The sequence below is a fragment of the Siniperca chuatsi genome, linkage group LG20, assembly GCF_020085105.1.
Source record: "Siniperca chuatsi isolate FFG_IHB_CAS linkage group LG20, ASM2008510v1, whole genome shotgun sequence".
NCBI lineage: Eukaryota > Metazoa > Chordata > Actinopteri > Centrarchiformes > Sinipercidae > Siniperca > Siniperca chuatsi.
In genome coordinates, this window is record NC_058061.1 from 17,649,791 (window position 1) to 17,671,957 (window position 22,167).

General features: G+C 39.1%; 2 protein-coding genes across 3 annotated transcripts in view; both read right to left on the minus strand.

The window, feature by feature from the left end:
- gucy2cb (guanylate cyclase 2Cb) overlaps positions 1–6,836 on the minus strand; it is a 24,383-nt gene extending 17,547 nt beyond the window's left edge. The window contains exons 1-4 of one of the 2 annotated variants that reach the window (XM_044178402.1): positions 6,764–6,836; positions 3,565–3,677; positions 2,989–3,056; positions 2,647–2,862 (exon numbers count right to left, since the gene is read on the minus strand). In XM_044178402.1, coding sequence (XP_044034337.1) covers positions 2,647–2,862; positions 2,989–3,056; positions 3,565–3,677; positions 6,764–6,800 — 434 coding nt within the window. In that variant the 5' untranslated portion in view covers positions 6,801–6,836. Of the gene's footprint in view, positions 1–2,646; positions 2,863–2,988; positions 3,057–3,564; positions 3,678–5,962; positions 6,699–6,763 lie in introns of those variants that run through there. The other variant, XM_044178400.1, reaches the window with a different exon arrangement.
- Positions 6,837–11,547: 4,711 nt separating this feature from the next.
- csdc2a (cold shock domain containing C2, RNA binding a) lies at positions 11,548–20,904 on the minus strand. Its single transcript, XM_044179283.1, has 4 exons — positions 20,733–20,904; positions 16,171–16,548; positions 15,651–15,773; positions 11,548–14,262 (listed from the first exon to the last, which is right to left on the minus strand). Exons 2-4 carry the CDS (start codon positions 16,356–16,358, stop codon positions 14,100–14,102), a joined length of 474 nt encoding a protein of 157 aa, XP_044035218.1. The 5' UTR covers positions 16,359–16,548; positions 20,733–20,904; the 3' UTR covers positions 11,548–14,099.
- Between the last annotated feature and the right edge of the window lie 1,263 nt (positions 20,905–22,167).

Consider the following 22,167-nt stretch of genomic DNA (forward strand, 5'->3'; position numbering starts at 1 on the left):
GGGTTACCATATATATCAAATCAAGGCTCAGCAGAGTGACAGTGGAGGTTAGGTTTGACAACCTCAGAAGGTTGTTTAAAGGCCTAATAAGTAGGATTTTTCGGTTGCTGTTTGCAAACACACCATTCAAAGTTGAAGAGAAATGAAGAGAGGGAGCGACGTTGGCGAGAACAAAGCAGTGAATCAGAGAAATAAAACGTGTAAATTCGTTGTAAAGCGCAAATAAACACAACCGCACCTCCACACAACCCTGTGGGAAGGAGCCACATTGAATGCAGCCAAAGCCAGGCGTCATCCTCTCTGCACTGTGTGTGAGTGAAGCTCAGCCCCGCCCTCGGTCAAACACACACACAGCCCTGCACACAGACAGAGCAGAGGAGAGTCGGAGACAGCGATGTCGCTACCTTTTTATAAAGTCCCGACCTCACAGCCTGCGCGCTGTTACTGGCTGGGGAACACACAAGGTTGACTCCCAGAAACGTACCCAACACAGCAAACTAATAAGAAACTAAGAAACTACAGGCAGAGGGCAGAGTCTCTGCAGATACAGACACCACCACACACTTATAGTGGGTCATAAGTGATGATTGAGAGGGATTATTTTTGTATGAGTCAAAACACTGTAGAAAATCCTACTTTTTCTGCCTTTAACAACACTTACCGCTGTTCTGAAGCTTTTTCCAGAAGACTCTTCTAACCATCAGGTTGAAAATAAAATTCTGACCGCTGCACAATAAAGAAGATTTTTAACCTTGTTTAACCTTTTTGAACTTGTTTTCCAAGTTTTTTAATCCAAACAGAGATGGTAGACATTGGATACGAGGACAGAATTAGGAAACAGTCACGCAGTCTGGTATTTATCTTTCAGAGAAATGGATGCCTATCTCTGCGACTCGACTGTAATGCTGATACACGGAAGGCACAAATACAGTACAGTATATGTTTTAATGTGCATGATGAAAACATTTTATGTATGGTGTACAAGTAGTTTTATATATTTTATGCTCAACAAAGAATGTTCAGCAAACTCAAACAAAACAAAAAATAGAGAACATAGACACAACGAGGAAGACATTAATGAAGCACTCCAGAACCCTGCAGCTGAGTATTTATGAACTGAATGGCAGTGTTATCAAATTTTATACGGCTAAAAAGTCCATTATCCTGTAAAATACGTTTAAGGGATGTAAAAGATAACACAGCGTTACACAGCCAAAACCCGAAATATATCCACATGTCTCAGTCTGAGATCAAAATAAAACCATATTATATCCAATCCATAGTGAGAGTGTGAAGGGTATGCGCAAGACTAATGGCATGAACGTGATAAATTATGCTAAATTGAGAGCATGATTATTAGTTCGACAGCATGAAAGTAAATCATGCTCACAAATTAGCTTTATTTTCTTCAGGACACCTCCCGGGCTCCCGTATCCAAGCAATATGTCCTCCGGCCGGCCATTTGTCTATAACTTGCAGCCACTATTGCCGGCTATAGTAAACGCAAGTCTAAAGTCTTGGTCCTGATTGGTTCACACAGCCTGCTTTAAATTTCTCAAAGCTGAGAACACACGTCCACGTGGTCGTATGGCCTGACAACACCACATCCACCACAGATATCGGATTAAAAAAGACAATCTTTGGCACAAAGTTAGTTACAGCGCTAACTAGCTAATAACTTAAGTTATTAACATTATTTGCAGTCGCCACAAACGATAACTGAACCTGCTGATTTTTGCTTTGTTGCTCTGCAAGCTGATCTATAAATATGAACTAAAATACAACTTTTCACCCAAGTATGTAATATATAACATATTTTATTGATAATATAATTTGGAATAATTAGCTTGTTACACAATAGTAAGCCCACGTGATAGAAAAAGTGGACAGTGTGTAATGGTGTAACGGACCAGATGCGTCTCCACTGTCTCTGTGTTTTAGATGAAGAAATATTGTATTACACTCAGACAACTTCTGTTATATCATATTGTTATAAACAAATAATAAAACAAATACCAACACATTCTGATCAGCCACCATGACTGTTATAAGCTAACATGACCAGCTGATCCCAGCGCTGTGCAGGAGTACTGATCTAATTAGCGCCGCTATGCAAATAGTGGATGATGTTTGTCAGACTGCTGTAGAAGAAAGTCTCTCATTTTCCCGTCAGTCCTTCACATTGTACATAATATCATCAAGCTGTTCAGATATTTTCTAAAATGTAGACACAAGGTGATCAGAAGCAGCAGGTGTCAACTGCACAACGTGATACATCCCCACTTCCACGGTAAACAGGAAGTTAAAAGACAAAATTACAGAGTCTGAGAACATGTTGCTGAAACACATGAGGTCAACAGGTCTAAAGCAGTTCCACTGTAAAATGTACAACAGCTGCTACATGATTAGCAAAAGTATCAATTCCTGTACTTCAGAGGTGTGCAGTACAAGGCAATGTCATAGATGTTTCTGATTTTTTTGGTCTTATTCAATTTTCTCTCTTAAAAAAAAGTGAAGACCTGCCATTGCAATGAACACTAGACTGGGACTAGAATCACTCATCAGTATAATAAAGTCCCTGTACTGTACATATAATTTACTCACAAAAGTGGGTTACTCTTTAAAGGCATTTCCGAGATGACTCACCAGAAGCAATCCTCGGTGTTGCTCTGTTTCTTGTAAACATAGGCCGTCTTCCACTTAGGTTTGATCGTGTTGATGTTTTCCCAAAAGTGGATGAAAAAGTCAGAGATCTTGCGTGCCGGCGGCAGGAGGCGCTGCAGGTTGAGCGTGTAGTCGCAGGAGAGGCCGAAGCTTCCCGCCGAGATGATGGGCGTACTGAGCTTCAGACCTTTTTCCACACTGACAGAGAGAGAAAAACAGAGCAAATGGTAAGGGGGATCGCAGAGACATGTAGCTACAGACACGTCCACTACAAAACCTTCACTTCACTAGTGTGAACATGACCTTGGAAAAACCGGCACTTACTCAACCATTTGGAAAGTAGCGTAGGTGCAGGTGGGCCCAAGCAGAGAACATCCCAGGTTGCCTGAGTCCTGCAAGAGGAAACAAGTAAGTGTGAGTTTTTGTCTGTCTGTGGCTGTTTGTTTCACATTTGTGTCCACAGATCAGTTAGCTAAGGTTAGGAGGGCTGATGTACTTGCTTTGAACTACATGTGATACCCCTGTGTACTCTAGGTTTTTCTTTGCAGCGTTGCTTGTACACGTGTGTTCACAAATTAACTGTATTTCCACAAGATGCAATTAAGCCTATGAAAAGTGTGGGCAGTATTCCTGGATCTGAAGCAAGGTGAGCAACAGACTCGAAACAATCGACAGCAACGATCAGCATCAACACTGTAGTAACCCCCTGAAGCGGCTCCCTGTTTAACTGTTTACACTGTAAAATCAGCCATCCCAGAGAGGATGCATCACCGATTTGCCCTCTAGTAGATTTGTAGCTTTAAATCTTCAAGGTACACACTAAGCACGCAGACAAGTCTATGCGTACATGTTGTTAAAAACAAAGAATATCATGAGCCTAAGGTGGATGTAGCTACTCACCATCAGGTTTATTAGCTCGTCCACTCCCTCACACGCGCTACTCTGGCAGCCTTTGTGTCGATAAAAAGTCGTGTCGAACCCATGATAGTCGGCTGTGAGATTAAACTTCACACCTGGTTTGTGGAAAGAAAAAAAGAAAGAAAGGCAGAAAAATGTCACATGATTTATATATTTTTTTAAGTTTGTGGGTTTTATTAAAATGGGTGTCAATTGACCGTTAGCCAAACCCATCCCCCCAACAGTAATTGTCCAGTCGTAGCTTAGCAACTGTAACTAGACAGGGCAGGTCTGTCAAGCTTTGATTTCTCTGCATGTTGAAGCGGTGTAGGCTACAAAGGGCTGAAGTAAGAGCGATACTCTGTATCTAAAGAGTTTGGATGGTGGTTTACTTTTTTTATCATTTCCAAAATCAAAAATACAAGAGCAAACGTGTAAGGAATGCATTAAACAGTTGCTAACACAAGCTGCAAATAGCATGTCAAGCTAACTAGTTTTCTATCTGATCTAACATTTATCCTTAGCATACTTATAAGACTAGGACTAGCTAGTTCTACACTGCAATACAAGAACAACGCTGTTCCTTTATTTCCACGCCTTCTATTTGTATCATCATGGTGAGGATGCTGATATCCTGCCGAGGACATGTTGCTTTATTCTCAGATTTCGAGCCGTAAATCTGCCACCGTTATCATTGTAAACCACATGTGTGTGCCATGCGAGAACAGAATTGGCGTAGGTACACGAAAGCTCCATTTTCATTGTGTGTCAGTTGGGTTGTGGTAATTTGGTTAACTGCAAATTTGTTTGGGATAATGCACAATGTCAAATCAAATGATAAGGGTCGATACGGGTTCTACATTATTATAGTCTTGTAGAGGGGACCTCTGTCAAAATTTACATGGTCCATATAGCAAAATAAATTTGTGTTATCTCAAACAATCAGTGGTAGAAGAGGTACTCAGATCTTTTACTTAAGTAAAAGTACTAATACCACAATGTAAAAATACTACTAAATAAATTACAAGTAAAAGTATTATCAGCTAAATATACTTTAAGTATCAAAACTAAAAGTACTGGTTCTGCAATAAAATGTCCCCTCTGACTGATAGATTATTACATATGTTAATACTGATGCATCAATGTGTAAGCAGCATTTTACTGTTGAAGATGCTCAAGGTGAAGTTAGTTTTAACTACTTTATATACAGTTAGCTAGTTTAGTCCAGTGTTTCCCAACCTAGTGGTCGGGCGCCTCCAAAGGGTTACACGATAAATCAGAGGGGCCGTGAGATGATTAATGGGAGAGGAAAGAAGAAAAAACATTTTTTTTGGGATATTCTTTGTTTCTTTGCAAAACATTGAATTTGACCTCTTTGTGCCTTGAACGGTTATTTAAATGAAACCATCTGACAAGTTTGGAGGGGAAATCACGCTTTGGTGGAACTGCTAACAATGCACAGAGATCTGTCACAAGGGCCCCCAGCTAGGAACTTCTTTATTGTAAGGGGTCACAAGCCAAACATGTTGGGAACTACTGGTTGAATGCATTGTAAGCTCATGATAGGTTTTATTAGATGTAAAGTGTACTAGTAAAGTAACTAGTCACTGTAGCTGTAAAAAGTGAATTTTTCCCTCTGAAATGTAGTGGAGTATATAAGTATATATATTAAAAGTAGAAAGTATCATAAAATGGAAGTACTCAAGTAAAGTACAAGTACATCAAAAAGTGCAGTACTTTGTCTAAGTGAGTCACAACAATAAATGTTATTGTTGTAATGCACACCAAAGATCAAGCTAAGCTAGCACAAAACATGTCACAAGTCTTCAGTATGATTGTTTACTTTTGGTTCATAGTATAATAGCCCATATCTTATAATTTATTACTCTTAATAAATAATAAATTATCGGTTATCAGTCATTGCTTCACTTGTCCCCTGAAATCTGAAGAGATATTATAAGTTGTCTAATTACATGTGGTAGGCATTTAACAGAGAAAAAAAATCTGAGCTAAAAAGAGCTTTAAAAACTGCAACTTTACTAAAATATATGACGACCCTAAACACTTTTGGACAAGTGGTGTCAGGTCTTATATATAATATATAATATACATAAATCATGTGCAATTATAAATGTGTTCAAATGCAACAAGCTATACACACACATTCAGTTAGTTATACACTCACACAAACATATAGATAATTTAACTACACCACAGGACGTATCATAGAATAATACAGTAAACTAATGTATGGTGCAAATCTTTGCACTAGTAAATAGTTTCCCAAATGTTTACCATAGAATCTACAGTAATACAGTATAATATAAATTTGAGTCTATAATGCACCATAATTCTGTGTACACACGTATGCATCTTTATGTTGCATTTCTTATTTTATTACCTTCTGCAGCGTTAATGGTTGAATCTGTCTCTATGGCCTTCTGTATTTGTCCTCCCACAAACTTCAGACTCCAGGGAGATACTTCATCATGCAGCAAGATCACATTGATTGTACTCCCATTCAGACACGGTCTGATGCCCCGACATGGAGCAGCAAGAATCCCCAAGACACACAAACACAACCACCACCACCACCCCATTCCCATTTTCAGCTCTGAAGTTCCTAGCATTTATATTTTTGAGCTGTTAAAGAGAGTCCATGAGCTTTCAGTGTTTGTTTTTTCCACTGCTCCTGCTCCAGAGTCCAGTGCATCTATAGTGCAATAAAGTCACCAAACACTCCAAGAACTTCTTCTCAAACTTTGTTGCAAATTCCAGAAAATAAATGTTGTCTCATGCACTACGGCCTCGCTGAAAGTTTATTTCACAAGAGCAATATCCAGTACCCAAGTCCTTGTCTGTTTTCTCCTCTGAGTCGTTCGCTTCTCAGATTCACACTCCCTCTGTTCCTCTAAGTGGCCGCTCACCTGTCCTTTCCAAATATTAAGTTGTTAATATACAACCTTTAAAGACACAGAGGCGGGCCATATAACCTTCTCGCTGTTGTTGTGCCAAGGTCTGCATGAATTACAAGCTTGAAACACAGGCAAACACACAGAGGACAGATTTGAGCTGACTGTGAGCTTGTTGGTAATAAATACAGATTTTACAATGACAATAGATGGACATTTTAAAGGGAATGGCAATATAAATTATTCTATGTTGATATCACTGATGTCAATGTAATGTAAGCTGCACTGACCTTCGACAGCAGGGTGATGACAAAGCCTTGCACACATGTAACTTCTGGAAATGTATCTGGAACCAGTCCTGTGGTATACTGTGTGCTTATGGGGACCTGAAGTGTCACAAGCAGCCACTATGGTGATTATTGGCAGATGCACCTGTCAATCATCACAACATACCTCCCTCTGGTTTAATAGCGCTCTCATAAACAGCTATTATTATATAAATACCACTAAGACACACACTAGAAGACATTAAATAATCAAGTTGATTTAATATTTCAAGAGAGAAGTTGAGGCAATACTCTTAGTTAGCTTAGCTTAGCACAAAGGCTGCAAACGGAGGAAACAGCTAGCCGGCTCTGTCCAGTGGTAATAAAATCCACCTACCAGCACTTCTAATATCATATATATCGTTTGTTTAATGCGTACAAAAACCGAGTAAGTGTAAAAACTAAATTTTCCATTTTACAGGGGTTTATATGCTGGATTGTTTTTGGCTTGGAAAACTCTCATTGGCAGCTACACATGAAGGAGCTAAGATTGGAGACACACGATTGCCAAGCTTGTTAGCTCTGAACTGAGAACATGGTCAGTCTCATGGAGCAGAGCACACCTGAACACACCTGGAGTCACTTAAGCTAAGACATTTTGGTAAATACGCTTGTTGTTTCTTACCAGGAGTTACAAGAGAAGATCTGCATCAATCTTATCTCTGTGCATTCAGTGTGGCGGTAACGTTAGCTGTGGGACGTGTTCAGCTTAACTGTGCTTAGCTGAATTTAGCACAAACACAGGTAGCCGGGAGACACAGGTAATGTAGCTGTGATTGTCCAACACGTGTGCCTTCTAACAACTCTGAAGCTGTAACTTAGATATTGTGGTTTTAGTATTCTAAACTTCTTGGTGGCCAGTTAACAAGTTAATGATTTAACAAGGTTTAATTTTCCTCTTTTGGTGGAGGCTAGTTGTTTCCCCCTGCTTCCAGTCTTTGCGCCAAGCTAGGCTAAATGATCCTTGACCAGTTTCTCTACTGAACGCACAGTAATGAAACTGATATCAGGTTTACCAACTACTGGGGAAGATAGGAGACAAGTGTATTTCCAGAAAGGCCAAAGTCTTCCTCTTAGGTTTTTTTCCCTAGTTAATACTGTCATGAGTTTTTTGGCCATTAGAGGGACTGCAGCTTTACCCCAGTGAGCTGCCATCTGGTTGCCTCAATGAACAAAGCTAAAGAACCACAAAAAATTTAATGGAAATGAATTAACTTGCATATTTTTTTCATTCATGACTGACCCGTTTATGGTGTTGCGTGCAAGCTGGCTGGCAAACTAGCCTTCCCTACATAGGCACAGGGTATTATGGCTGATTTGTATCTGAAAGATCAGTTTGACTCTCTAAAGCTAATCAAGATGAATTAGTATGACTATACTGCATTTAGATTAAGATAAAAAAAAAAAACTTGAAGAGAGCCAATGGCAGAGCTAGCTCTGTCCAAGTTGTCTTGACTGACAGAGAATTTGTGCTGAAAAGTGAAGAATAAAACAGACATTGGAAAGGATGTTTTGAAATAAAAACAGCTGGAATTAATGTCTTTGCTAAAATAAGCATATTATTTCATAGTAATGACCTGGGTGTCAAAAATGTATAAATTTTGCCTGTATTCATATAATTATTTGTTTAATAATGTCTTATTTATTGAACATCTCCACATTATTCCCAAGTCATCCATGGCCATGTTTATGAATGAGGCCTGCTCTGATATTAATTAACCTCAAAACTATTTTTGAAGTAACAGGATCAAAGCAAAACTGTAAACTAATCAGATATCAATTATCAAGGGAAATAAAGGTTTTATTTGATGAGAGCGACAAGGGGTGCTCAGAAAATCTGTAATGCTTTTAGGGTCTCTTTTAGGTTATTCAGGGTCTGAATACTTATGACTTATCACTTATGTGATATTTCAGTTTTTCTTTTTTAATAAATTTGCAAACATTTCTACATTTCTGTTTTTTCTTTCAAGATGGGGTGCTGAGTGTACATTAATGAGAAATAAAATGAACTTTTTTGATTTTAGCAAATGGCTGCAATGAAACAAAGAGTGAAAAATTTAAAGGGGTCTCAATACTTTCCGTACCCACTGTATGTCTTTAATCTCTGCATACAATGAGGTTAAAGGTAAACTGGAAGGAAACATACACATAAACATTGTGTGATATAAGCATACAATACTATTCTTTATTTTGTCATTAAGTGTATGTTATAACAAATATTGGAAAATCTGTGTCTATTCTGCAGATGACAGAAGTCATCTGTGTGTGTGTTATTTTTCACTGTATTTGTCAGAAACAGGCGGACAGCAAACACAGACATACAGCTTGTAAATTTCTGAAAGAAAAGGAAAGCAAGGAGAGAAAAGAGAAGAGCAAAGGTTGGTCGGGCCATAAAACTCATCACAGATAAGGTGCCGTAAAACCGTACACACTTCTGTGATTCAGTTCAGAGGCTTTTTGTACTGTTTATCTGTACCACATACATACATCCACACCCTGTAGTACAGTCACTGCATGGGGAATGAAGTAAATTAATCCTGCAGCCAATTATTTTCAGCTGCGAGTGTCCTCACTCAATTAGTTCAACCTCCTCACCTTAATTAAATGTCTAAATGATCCGGTTACACACAGTCAGTTAACTCTGGTGTCTGACGGTCTGAGCAGAATTGTGACCCATTACATCCATGTGTAGGCCACACACACAATGACAGGAATTCATTATCAGCTCATTACTTGGAACAATCACCTTACAGAGGATATTGCCACTTCCTTTCTGTGTGTCTCGCACACACACTGTCAGAACTATCAGTGTGTGACCAGATTTCCCAGACACAAATGTTACTCATCTATCACTGTGACATCGAGGGAACCAACCTGAGCCTGGCAATAAAAGTGATAAGTGTGTGGGTGTGTTTTGCTTCATATTCAGGATGTCTGTGTTGTAAGTGTAACTGATATTTTGTGATGGAAAATAACCCAAAATCAATCAATAAACAAATCAATGTGCTTCTTAGTTACTATACATTTGTACATTTGATTTGTATTTTTGTCCACTGGTGTTGCTCCTGTTCTCAGCGTATCGTGAAAAACTAAATGGGGAGGTCTTATCTATAAAATTCAACAAATGTGGTTTTACAAGCACAGCACCATTAGAGACAAATCCTGAAAACTCCACCTGTTTCCTACCCAAAAGACTACACTGTTTCTCCCTCATCAGAGATTCAGTGGCAGGTGGAACACTGAATTTTGCACATTACTAACACCTAGTGGTCAGAGTGATGGCCTTAATAAAAAAGACAAAATACATAATAGTAACCTCTTTAATTTTCTTGTGAACATGCTTTGCAATGGAGTCTGCATGTAAATATGACAAGTTGCACAAGAGGGAGCTGTCCTATATGACAGCAGACATGCTTTGAATCATTCATCTCATTACTGAATAATATGGAAGATATTAGGTGTCAGTAACAGTTGATTTCCATTAACACGTTGTACAATCTCAACAGGAAACAAAAAATACAGCATGTACTCTAACTGTTTCTATATCTCCGTTGATCAGTGGTAGAATATAACTAAGTACATTTATGCAAGTACTATGCAAATTTGAGGTACTTATACTTTACTTGAATATTTCCCTTTTATGCTATTTTATACTTCTTCTCCACTACATTTATTTCAGAGCTATAGTATGGCAGTTAGTAGTATAGTAAGATTTTACATACAAAACATGAGCTTGTAAAATATGATGCATTGTTATCAATCAACTACCCAACAGCATATAAAATTGTTAAAACCTCAACCAGCTACAACAATAAAATGCTACTTTCAAATTAATTCATCAGTAATAATCCAATAATATAGTATATACTATATTGTAGTAGCAATATTAAAACACCCACAGGGGCCATTTTACTGTATTATAAGTACTTTTACTCTCATTACTTCAAGTACATTTTGCTCCTTATACTTACGTACTTTTACTTAAGTATCATTTTCAATAAAGGTCTTTTACTTGTAATGGGGTATTTTCACAGTGTGGTATTGCTGCTTTTACTTAAGTACATGACCTGAATACGTCCTTCACCACTGGCCTTGATATAAATAGAACTCCAGTCTGCTGTGTCTGGGTTGCCAGGTCAGGTCAGCGGTGGCCTGTTTCTTCTCAAGGACTTGAAAGTTAGTCTAATTTACCTTTTCTGGTCAATTTGGCCTGTTGTACCTTCACTTGTGTTTTCTTAACTTTCTGTTGCAAACTGTCTTGCAAGAACTTGGTTTGTGATTGATCTTTCTCCATGAAGTCCTTTTAGACTTCATGGAGAAAGACTTTTAGACTTCTACAGCTATAGAAGTAAATGTATCCATTATGCATATAAATTTGTGTGTAGTGTGTTTTACCTATGTTTTTTGCAATGACCCAGGTGTTTTAAGAGAGTTATGTTATATACTAGCAGATTGTTTGTGCTGGGGTGTCCTCTAATGGACTCCAGTGAGACAAAGCAAGACGTGGACACGTAGTCTGTGCGAAAACAAACTCAAAGAACATTTTCAAAGATCCCAAACAACTGTCTGAGACACTGAGGCAAACTTCACAGCAAAAAAGAGGGATCTCAAAATAACCGCCCTAGTTATTCCACTTTGTACTGACAGCAGTTAAGACTGGAAAGACTGAGGGAAAATCTAAACTCAAAACGAGCACAGAACAGTCTTTGCCCTATATTATCGAAATAATAAACACATTTCGACACAGGTTTGTGAATACAATAAGTTTTATTGAAATTTTATCTTGATGACAAAAGACAGTGTCACAGTGATTTGACAAAAATAAAAGTGCTTGCGAACTCAATCAAACCTCTTTCTCTCACAGTAAAGAAACCAAACAGATACACTGTGTTACTATGATGTTAAGTCACACTCATGGCGAGAAATCAAAAAGGCATAGGAGACCTGACGATGCCTCTCTGAAGGCTCCAACTGTGTTACTGCATGATGAAACAGAATCAACGCATTCAACGTAAAGATTACGACAAACAATACAGAACATGCCGATTTCTAAAACAACAAAACTGCTTGTCGTTTTGAACATCATCATAATTAAAAATTAGACAAGGATTATGTAGAAATTAGAAACTTGTGTTCGGAAAGGTTGAAGGTTTTTTTCCCCTGTCAATGATGTCATGACAGTAGCAAAGGGATATTAACAGGGTAGTATCATTAGAGTGAGGTGTGCAGTGTATTCAAATAGGCTTAAATTTGCACAAATACTTATAAATGCAGCTTTTAATTACCAAACACCTGATGGTCTCATAGTTACAAATGAAAATAAATAAGTCAATAAATAAATAGTCTTTTTAAACTTACATCAGGAGGCTTTTGCTGTTCGGTTTTTATTTTATTTTATTCACAGTCATTTGCCGTGATGTATGAAACTTACTGGACTCCCCGGTGTTCAACCTTCCACCTAAAAATCAGCAGTTCATCCTCCTCAGCTTTACCCTCTGTAAAATTGTGGTGATTCCCTTTGTTCCTTTATCAGTTTATTTTGATTAATATTAAGAAAAAGAAACGTCTCAAGGCTGCAAATACTGTTTTTCACAAGAGGGAGTCATTTATCGCAAAAGATAGAAAACGTGAGAAAAATCTGGCAATTCAAATTTTATCTTTTAACTGATAAAGTTTATAAATGATTTCAAGAAACTGTTTAACATTTTGAGAAATACACTTATTCACTTTCTTGCCGAGAATTAGATGAAAAGAACAATACCACTCACATGTCTGTACACTAAATATGATGCTACAGATAGCAGCCGTTAGCTTAGCACAAAGACTGTGTTGTTTTAGTTTTAGTGGTGTTGGTAGCCGGATTTTTCTTTTACCTTTCAGACAGTCAGGCTATCTGTTTCCCAGTTTCCAGTCTGTGTGCTAAGCTAAGCTAACAGCTTCATATTTAGCATACAGATAGGAGTGGTATCAATCTTCTCATCTAACTCTCTGCAAGACAGCAAATAAGCGTATTTCTCAAAGCTAGTTCTTTAACGTTATCAAGTTAATCTGACAACCCATAGGCTGAGAACTGATGACTTTAATCACGGTCTTCCTTCTTACACCTGCTTTATAACATTTCATATCAAGCTGTATCTGTGCTCAAGTACATCTATAGCTATCACTCCATCCTCTGCCCATTCCCTGACCTTCCTCCCTCTCCGGTTTCCTTCCCCAAACCCTCTGGCCTGGTTTCTAGGTGGCAGGCCCACACAACGTCCAGCTACTGTCTCTACCACCAAAACTTAAGACCGTCATAGGAGCTGGCTACAATAATACTGGATTTCTACATTTGCCAAGTAGACAAAATACAGTAGTGCTACAATATTATGAAGGAAAGTAATTCCTTCTATGCAGAGCTTGTCACAGCTTCTGAGGCCAAAACGCATTAAGAGCTATTTGGATCTTTGTCAAGCTTATTTTCCACTGTAAGTGCATTCACTGTTTTCATTTGGCAGCCACACACTAGTAGGGTATGTTTCGATTTTCTGAAGGCAGTGAGATGAAGGCAGATCCGAGCAGCTGCTCCTTCTAAACCAAGCCTGATCATAAACTACAGAAAGGGCTGTGACAAATGCATTTGTCTTTTATTTCATTTTGATTAGATGTTCTACTGTGAGGCAACCATCTCCATCTGTCGTCGTAAACACAGATACAATATGGCTTAATTGTACATTTTTCAACCAGATGTTTGTCACATGACTTATGGCAGTGATGGCACATCATTTATATCAGTTTGTTGCTTATTTGTAAAAAGAGGGAAATTAAAAGTGGGACTGAAGCTGGTCCCTTGAAACTTAAACTCTCCAGTCTGTAGTGTCCCATGGAGTGTCAATACAGCTAAACTGGGTCAAATTTGCTCAAAATGTGATTCAGCCTCTTCAGCATCCCAACTCACTGAAGACATCACTTCCCTAAGAACCACTGATTTCTCATCTAAAATATATTCCCTAGGTCAAAGTAAAAATGCTAGCACCAAGCCCTGAACCCTAACCTTAAAACCCAAACTTTCAAACCCTAAATTAAAACATTCAAACCCAAATGATGAAACCATACCTTCAAAGGAAAACATTCAAACAAATACATTCAAAGCTTCTTTTCCAACCCTAGCGTTTATACTCAAACGGTCACCAACACTCTTCCATAACCAAGCCACCTCAGTCTCCGATCTGGCCCAAACCCCACACACTGAAAACATAAAACCTAAAATTAAATCCAAATCCCCCTTTGCCTTTGTAGCCTCGCAACCTGGAGCGCTAGTCTAGGAGCTGATGATCTGACCTGACCAGGTCTCGTGCTTGGTGCCTGGATTCAGGTGGGTGATCACCACGTCGACAGCCTGGATCTTCTGATTCTTCGGAGGGATGGGGCACACCTTGTATGTGACCTCGTCCCCTTCCATAGGCACGTACTCTCCCTCAATGCTGTCCAGGAAACACAAGCAAAATTACAAATTCAACAAAGTATTGTTAATTCATTCATGGGCAATGACTATTGCTGACTTTAAACGTAAAGTCAGAGTTCCCATACACTTCCCATAATGCAACTTGATAGCATTTTTAGACCCTCCTTGTCTGGTATAATGCTGCGTTCCAGACAACTTGGAACTCGAAATTTTCCGAAATCCTCCTAGAAAAAGTACAATGGAACGCCACTTAAAGTCGAAGTTTCTACTTGTGAACTCGGGGCAAATCCATCTACCCCGACTTCATGAAGAAGCAGTTTGATGTCACATTACAATGGCAGCACCCATGGAAGCTCACATTAGGCTACATTTCAATCAATAAGGGAGGGGGGTAGGATGTATTTGTACACTACAGTATTGTATTAGGCTGGTGAATGGAATATTTAGATATGTTTGAGTATAAAAGTGACGTAAAATAATATGTGTAATATGTGTATAATATTTGTTCATGCGTCGTTTTTTTCCTCCTCTGTTTCATTTATATATGCAATGAGGCTGCACTGCTGAGAGTTCAATTGTGTGTACACTTGCCAAAGAAACATCAGTTTGTCACGGTCGGCCATGTTTTTTGTTTACGTTTGACGTCGTGCACCTGGAACGCTTTAAGGCAGCAGCATAAGCCCATGTCTTTCAAACTCCACACTCTCAGTCTGTAACGCTGGGTTTTCTTTTATAAATGTGTAGTTGCTAAGACCAAACTGAGATAACCCTGATGACATCACTATGACATAATCAGGGGTTATGTTTTCAGACTTCGGAAACATCCCTCCAGAGCCACAGAGGACATTATACAACTGTTTTCAGAGGCTGAGTGGTACGCCCCATGAACAGCAAACTCATCTTAATGTGTAAAATTAGTGGAGTGCCCCTTTAATATAAGTGATAAAATATAAATACATGTATATTCCATTTGCTGTCTTCTTGTGTGAAATGTGTCGTGCAGCACTGGACACAGACAGTCTACAAAGGAAAAATACCAAGTGACACTTTTTGCTCCATGAAAACTGTAAAGTCTCTTCCAGGATTGGTCAACCTTGGTCCATATGCAAACAGTGTCAATGTGATCATTACTGATTTGTAACTTCCAAGGTCATCTAAATTAGCAAATAATACTGTATACCCAATGCTTCTGAGGGAAGCTGTGACGTTGATCAAGGTACCGTCAATTCTCACATCCCTGCAAGTGATGCCAGAAATATCATGTTATGTTAAATACAATGTTCTATGAGTTAAAAGTTCTTGCATTCTCCATCGTTGTCCAAACAGTATGCTAAGAACCTACACCGCAGGTCATGTGATGTCATGAAAACCCTTACAGTGTAAACTCAACTAAACAAATTCACTCACTCGGAGATGTGGACAAAGATGTCCTCTCCTCCGCGAGAGGGGCGTATGAATCCATGACCCTGAGACCTGGAGAAGTTTTTACACACCCCTTTAAATACTGGACCTGATTTGGCTCGCACTGTCCTGCAGAGAAAGAGAGACATAGACGAAAAGAGAGGGAGAGAGAGAGGGGGACAGTGCATCATAAATCATTACCACAATTATTTTGAGACATTGTTTTTAAGCTTTTGTATCTCGTCAATGGAACAAGGACACATTTTAGAATTAAACTGAAAGCTGTTGAGACTTGGAACAGATTATAATACCGAAAATGTGGTTGTCAGGTTGTGGGCTCAAAACTTGACAAACCAAAGGCCTGTTATATTTATACATTATAAAACTTATTACTGACATATGAAGCCATAATAAATCATGTATTGACCATTATTTAAGTAAATTGAATGCACAATAAAAAGCATTTCAAGATGAATGTCAAGAGATTAAAAGATTAAAAGATAAGACACACTAGACTTGCACTCACGCTGAGTATGTGCGGGTGCGTTTGGTGGGCAGTGGGCTGGGCAGCTCTCCAGGCTGTGGCGGTTTCCTCTCCCTCTCCCAAACTCGACTGCCCTCCCTCAGGAAGGGGAAGGAGAGCTGCAGGGGGGTTCGGGGGGAGGTGAGTGGCAGCGGGGGGTCTGCCGGCGAGGAGGGATCAGGGTCTGACATCTTGACTGGTTACAGGCTGGGATTTCTTTTTTCTTTTCTTTTTTTTTTGTCTTCTGTTTTATGTCTCCTCTGATGGTGCACAAGGAAGAAGAGGAAGGAGGGTTACACCTCCTGCATGGCAAGAGTGTGTGTGTGAGGGTGGGGAGGTGTTCAGAGAGGAGTTCTTATGGAGGAGTGGAGCAACAATACCCTGCAACAAAGGAGCAAGGGAGGTAAGGTAAAGAAAGGTTTTATTAAATATCAAAAGTTGACAAAGACATACAAAAACCTCAGGTGTAAGTTTTGTGACCTTTTTGTGTTGAAGTGCTGTACTTTACTTCCTGGATGTACTCAGGCTCCCACAAACAGCTTTGTCTACTTTCATTTCTTGTATTTCTAAATAACAATAGCAGCGGGAGAAGCTTTTCCAATTGGTAACGATTAAAAATACTGATACACAATTTTTACTGATATCCAGTAACCAATCATTTTCGTTGTGTCCCGTACTGATACAGATATTTTTCATTTTATTGCAATACCATTATGTGTCAAGTTTCCACCAGCAACGTTGATGTGTTACACTGGGACTGTGTGCTTAGAGCAGCTACAGATGTCTAAAAACAGTGATTTATTAGTACCTGTCCTGACTTATTATTACATACTGCCCTGTTTCCAAATGTCCGCAGTAACTCAAAGAGAGAAGTAAATCAATTTACTATTAGTGTATTATAACAATTTAGTCATGACATTTTCAATCATCTTTGTTGTTGCATTTTCTCCAGCTGGTGGATCCTTGAAGCTTCCCTGTAAAATGCTGACTGTCACGCTGTTGCCCCAGCTGAAGGTTTTGTGAATATAAAAGGGGAAACTTCAATCATCGCAAGAGGTTTTAGAAATGCACACTGAGTTAAATATCAACAAAGGCAAGCACATTTATACTCTCCACTGAAATCTCCACATATGCTGACTTTGAAAATTTCAGATAAACAGAAGGATTAAATGCCCCTTTATGAGTTCAGACAAATTTCTTACGTCTTATTTCTTAAAACAAATAAACCATTAAAAAAATGCACTTGTGCACTTATAATTAACAAAAGAGTCATCCACATATTAACTTAGTGTCATATATCAGGCATAATTATGATTTGTTCGATAAGGATGACACATTTTTAAGAAATGATTGCCCAGTACCGATAAGGTGACCGATATATTGTGGACCCCTAATCGAGAATCACAAGAGTCTTACTCAAAATACAACATGTCCTCTGACTGCTTTCCATTCTGGTCCTTTGAGGCTCTTGTCAGTGTAGAAATTGTTCTCTTACACAATGGATTTTTCTCTTTATGAATGTTGGTGCTGCTAAATAGTGAGTCTAGAAAGACGCCCCGAATAACAAAGCAATTTGATTTCCGAGCGCCAGACTGGGATCTTGCTGGCTTTGAAAAGGTCCCAAGATAATGTAAATAACAATCCAGCCCCAGAGGGCCTCGGCACGGCTCAGCTCATCACCCTATTGTATTAAAATCCCCCCTCGCACAAGACTGACATCTATTACAGGATTGCTCCTTACAGTCTGTATTCAAAAAACAAGCTGCTCTGTCATTTCAGGACGAATGAGCTTTGTCACCATGCCATGACACAAACCCAATTATCATTTTGTAATTGGAAGTTGTGATGTGTGTATCATTATCTAGCTCATCATTTTGACAGTCACTACAAACACAAAGTGGCAGGGCATTGTTCTCAGAAGTTAAACGCCTACAATGAGACCTGGTGGATGTGTTTTTGTGGTTATCAGCAGCCACCTCCCAGTGAATCTTAGTACTGATGTGACATCTGCAGGCTGAATGTTTGACATAGAATTTGGTGCGTGTCAGAGTGAATCCCACTGGCTCCATTCAAAATCACACTCTGCCTCTCTCGCTATCAGTCTAAATATAGCAGCTCGTGTGTGTGTGAGTGTGTGTGTGGTGAGATTGAAGCTGTCTTTAACCCTGGCCTGTGTCCGGATGTATACACACTTCATATCATAAACGCAGGCTGCAGTTGTAGTTGCACAAACAGTTCTGAGATGCAGAGATAATTTGATCTCATTTTCAGGAATGTGAACGCTTCTCTTCTCTCTGAGAGGAGTGTGTGTGTGTGTGTCTGTGTGTGTGTCATCATCTAACCCTCTCCCCAGTGTCTCCTCATTGGTCCAGCTTCCATCTGCTGAGCTGAAATGATTCTTATTGATCGTAACTGTCAGTTGATGACTAATATCTCAGTGTAAGATTTGTTCCCCCTGTTTTATTGAAGTAGTAATAGTTGTAGCATGTACAACTGTAAACAGAAATCATGAAGATATACTAAAGAAAACAAAACAATAATCCATTACAATTATATATTATTACAATTATATAAATAATAATACACAATTAATAAATTGTTAAAGACTAGCACTGTTTTTGGAATCTTTCTTATTAATGCACAGTTCACTAGTTTTCTTTCTTCATGAGAAAAAGAGATTAGCTTGATTAGCTTTACAAGCTAGAATTGTTTTACTTTCCTTTTATTAAATATATGAATAAAGCAGCACATTATATAAGCTACATGAGAGCTAGTGATGCTGACTTGTGCTTGAGGTTTAATACCAACATGGACACTTGTTCCTTTATGTTCTGCGTCACCAGGAAGTCACCTTTGTACATTAAAACAAGAGTCTGCTGCTAAATGCTAACGTCAGCATGCTAACATGCTGATGCTAAGCAGGTATAACTTTTACCATGTTAACCATCTTAGTTTAGCGTGTTAGCGTGCTAACTTTTCTCCTGGTCACCCTGAGTCAGTTGCTTGGACCCCGGTGTGCCTGCCTTAAGATGATACAGGTATTTATTGTCTTAGTTTGTTGGTAGAATGATGTCGCCTGGTCACCTGCCACTCCTGCATCTTTGCTGTCTTTACATGAAGAACTACAATGGTTTTAATGGCTTCCAACTCATAATGTCAAATAACCTTAAACTAAAATTATGGTAATATGAAGAATAAAGTGTTACAAATGTAATCGATAATAAATGTGTTTCCGACTGTAACAATTTACATTAATATCATAATGTCATATAATCCTGATGTACTGCAGGGTAGCATTTATGGGTAATATAAGCAACACTTTCTGAATAAGCAGTGAGTAATTGTGAGGTAGCATTCATACATCCTTGAAAAGACCTTTTGACTCTATTATTATTCTTTGGGAAAACATATTTTCCCTATCCAATGGATTTAAAAAAAGAGGATCTAATCCTCTTTTTTTAAATCCATTGGATAGGGAAAATATGTACTTTTGAGTAACATGAGAGGTCTAGTTTGGCTTCTTTTAGGCACGACCACACGTTCAAATAGTACAAGGGTGCCAAGGTCCCCAGCATCATCGCAGGGGTGGCTTTAATCTCTCCGGTTTATAAACTCATTTAGCAACAAGATCCTGCAAATGGCTGATGAGCGGTGGCTTTTATCTTCCTGGTATCATGTTGGATAGTGTTGATGCAGGGGTGATGAACACACACACACACACACACACACATCTGTCATCACGGTGGCACAGGGGAGAGGGCTGATACCACGACTGATGGATGACAAGGCATAAACATGTAGCCTAAATAATTCATCAACTTGACTGGTTGAACTCTTCTTTTATTATCCCTCTTTATGCAGAGAGCAGGGCAGCAAGTGGACTCCTTTAATGAGTCCGCAGTGCCTCTGTGTTCAGATGAGTTGATAAAACATTTAATGGCAGGCTGCATCAAAAAAAAAACCAGAAGCCAGATCGCAGGCTGGACAGGAGGAAGGAAGAGAGCTGGAGGAGCTTTGAAAAGACAGACAAAAGGCCAAAAGCACCTCCCTGTGAAACCATGGGCACTGTGGCTGTCTGTACTCCCCTGCATCAGCATGGCAGGCACGTCAACTACTCTGCACACACACACACACACACACACACACAGGGAGCCACACTTTAAACTTTATATTAACATTTTAAAGAAACACAGCCTGTTTTATGGTATAATTTGTTTGCATGTGAGGCTGGAAGAGCTTAAATAATTCACTACAAAATAAAAGCCCTTCAGGCGGGTTGTTTCCAGAACATTCTCCCACTGTGGCAGCTTGAGACGAGAAGGCGAAAGGATGCTCAGCTGACGGCCAAAAAAATGTGACACCAAAATGCGTCTCGGCATAAAACGCCGCCACATATAAAAAGATGACGGTCAAGATGGGAAATCTGTGCCCCGAGTTAAAGACTATCACATCATTTTATCTCAATAAACCGACACCGTCTGCCCGACACAGAGAATAAAAGGCTCGGATGTGTAGAGCCACGCTACAAATCACCCATAAACCCGATCGATTACACGATTACTTACCGTCAAATCGCCGATCAGCTGTCAGTCAGACGCGATATGGCCCCGTGTTTTGAGGTGATATGAGGCAATTATGTAATTAAACCCGGTGAAAGCGGCGGAGACATGTGGTGAATAAGTCAGAGGATCTTGGTATGGATGCGGCGCACACGGGCGGGATGAAGAAGGAGGCGGCAGGGATGGGGGGGGGGGTGCAGGGGGTTACTGTGCTAAAAACAACAGCGGGCTTCACCGCACTACAGTCAACTCTTTGTTCTCTACATGGATGGAAAATGTTGGGGGTTTTTTATCAGGCTAGTGAGATTTAATTGGATGTTGACTTGATTTATCCATCACACAATGCACGTACAGGTAGCTATGGTGCGTGAAGCTCGAGCTATGAAAATAACATTTCAAAGTCAAATCCTCTCATGTTACAAGTGGAGGAAATTTTATTTTTTACAGTGGAAATGTGCCATTGCTTTTTAAAACAAACTTCATAAAGCTACATACTGTACTTTCCCATATTATTTCTCCAGTTGTATTGAATTGATCCTGTCATACTATGGTGTAGAGTTATTTTCCTTTCAAACGAGATGCATTTATTGAATTACATGTACTGGCATCCAGCCCCATTTCCCAAAAACTCGTCTCCCATTCAATTTCAATTGACCACTTCCTTCCGTGACGTTTCTGATGACATCATTTAGTTGTAAATGACAGTTTGTGGAAAGTACCATCTGCACATTTGCAACCTTATACACTAAGTGGCCACTTCATTAGGTACACCTGTACAATCTATTGCAATTCATAAATTCTAACTTTGCAAAGTTTATAATGTTCAGTTTTTGTTGACATTGTCGGAAATGTTTAAATTCATTTATATGTTTATTATTGAGGTTATAGTTAAAGCTGATGTTGTACCGGACTACATTATATTGAGAGGTGTTCCAGATTTTTTGTCCTTTTTCATTTACAGTACATACACAAGGGGGGTGTAGCCTACTTAATTAAGTGGCCACTGAGTGTATAGTTGTGTATTTGTTACATTTATTATATTAGAAAATATAATTCCTTTAACTTATGCTACCAAGATGCTCATGAGCAAGGCACTTCACTTCTAACATGCAGCATATCCAGCAGCAGAGGACAGAGGTCAGAGTGCACTGCACTACATGACACGCTGTGCATGTGATGTCATTATATTTGTGCATTTTAATTTATTTTTAAAGTCCCCATCAACTCAAAAATGTGTTTTGCTTATTGTTACTTGCTTATTGTTACTTCACTTGAGTTTCACTGTGTAGAGTTTGACACTACAAGTCTGTTTTCACATTCATCTGCTGAAAGTTTCTCTGTGCTCCCCTTAAATCTGAGTTTAAGACGTGTGTACCCGCGAGATGATTTAGTGACATCACAAGTAGACTGGAAACCAATCATGGTTCAGTATGCAACTTAC

Bases quoted from the DNA above. Each gene is read 5' to 3' on its own strand.
- csdc2a (XM_044179283.1), bottom strand. From the start codon at position 16,358: ATGTCAGACCCTGATCCCTCCTCGCCGGCAGACCCCCCGCTGCCACTC. The intron at 15,774-16,170 runs GTGAGTGCAAGT...CTTTCTCTGCAG, and splicing joins CGCACCCGCACATACTCAGC to GACAGTGCGAGCCAAATCAG. The intron at 14,263-15,650 runs GTGAGTGAATTT...TTTCCTGGACAG, and splicing joins ATCTTTGTCCACATCTCCGA to CATTGAGGGAGAGTACGTGC.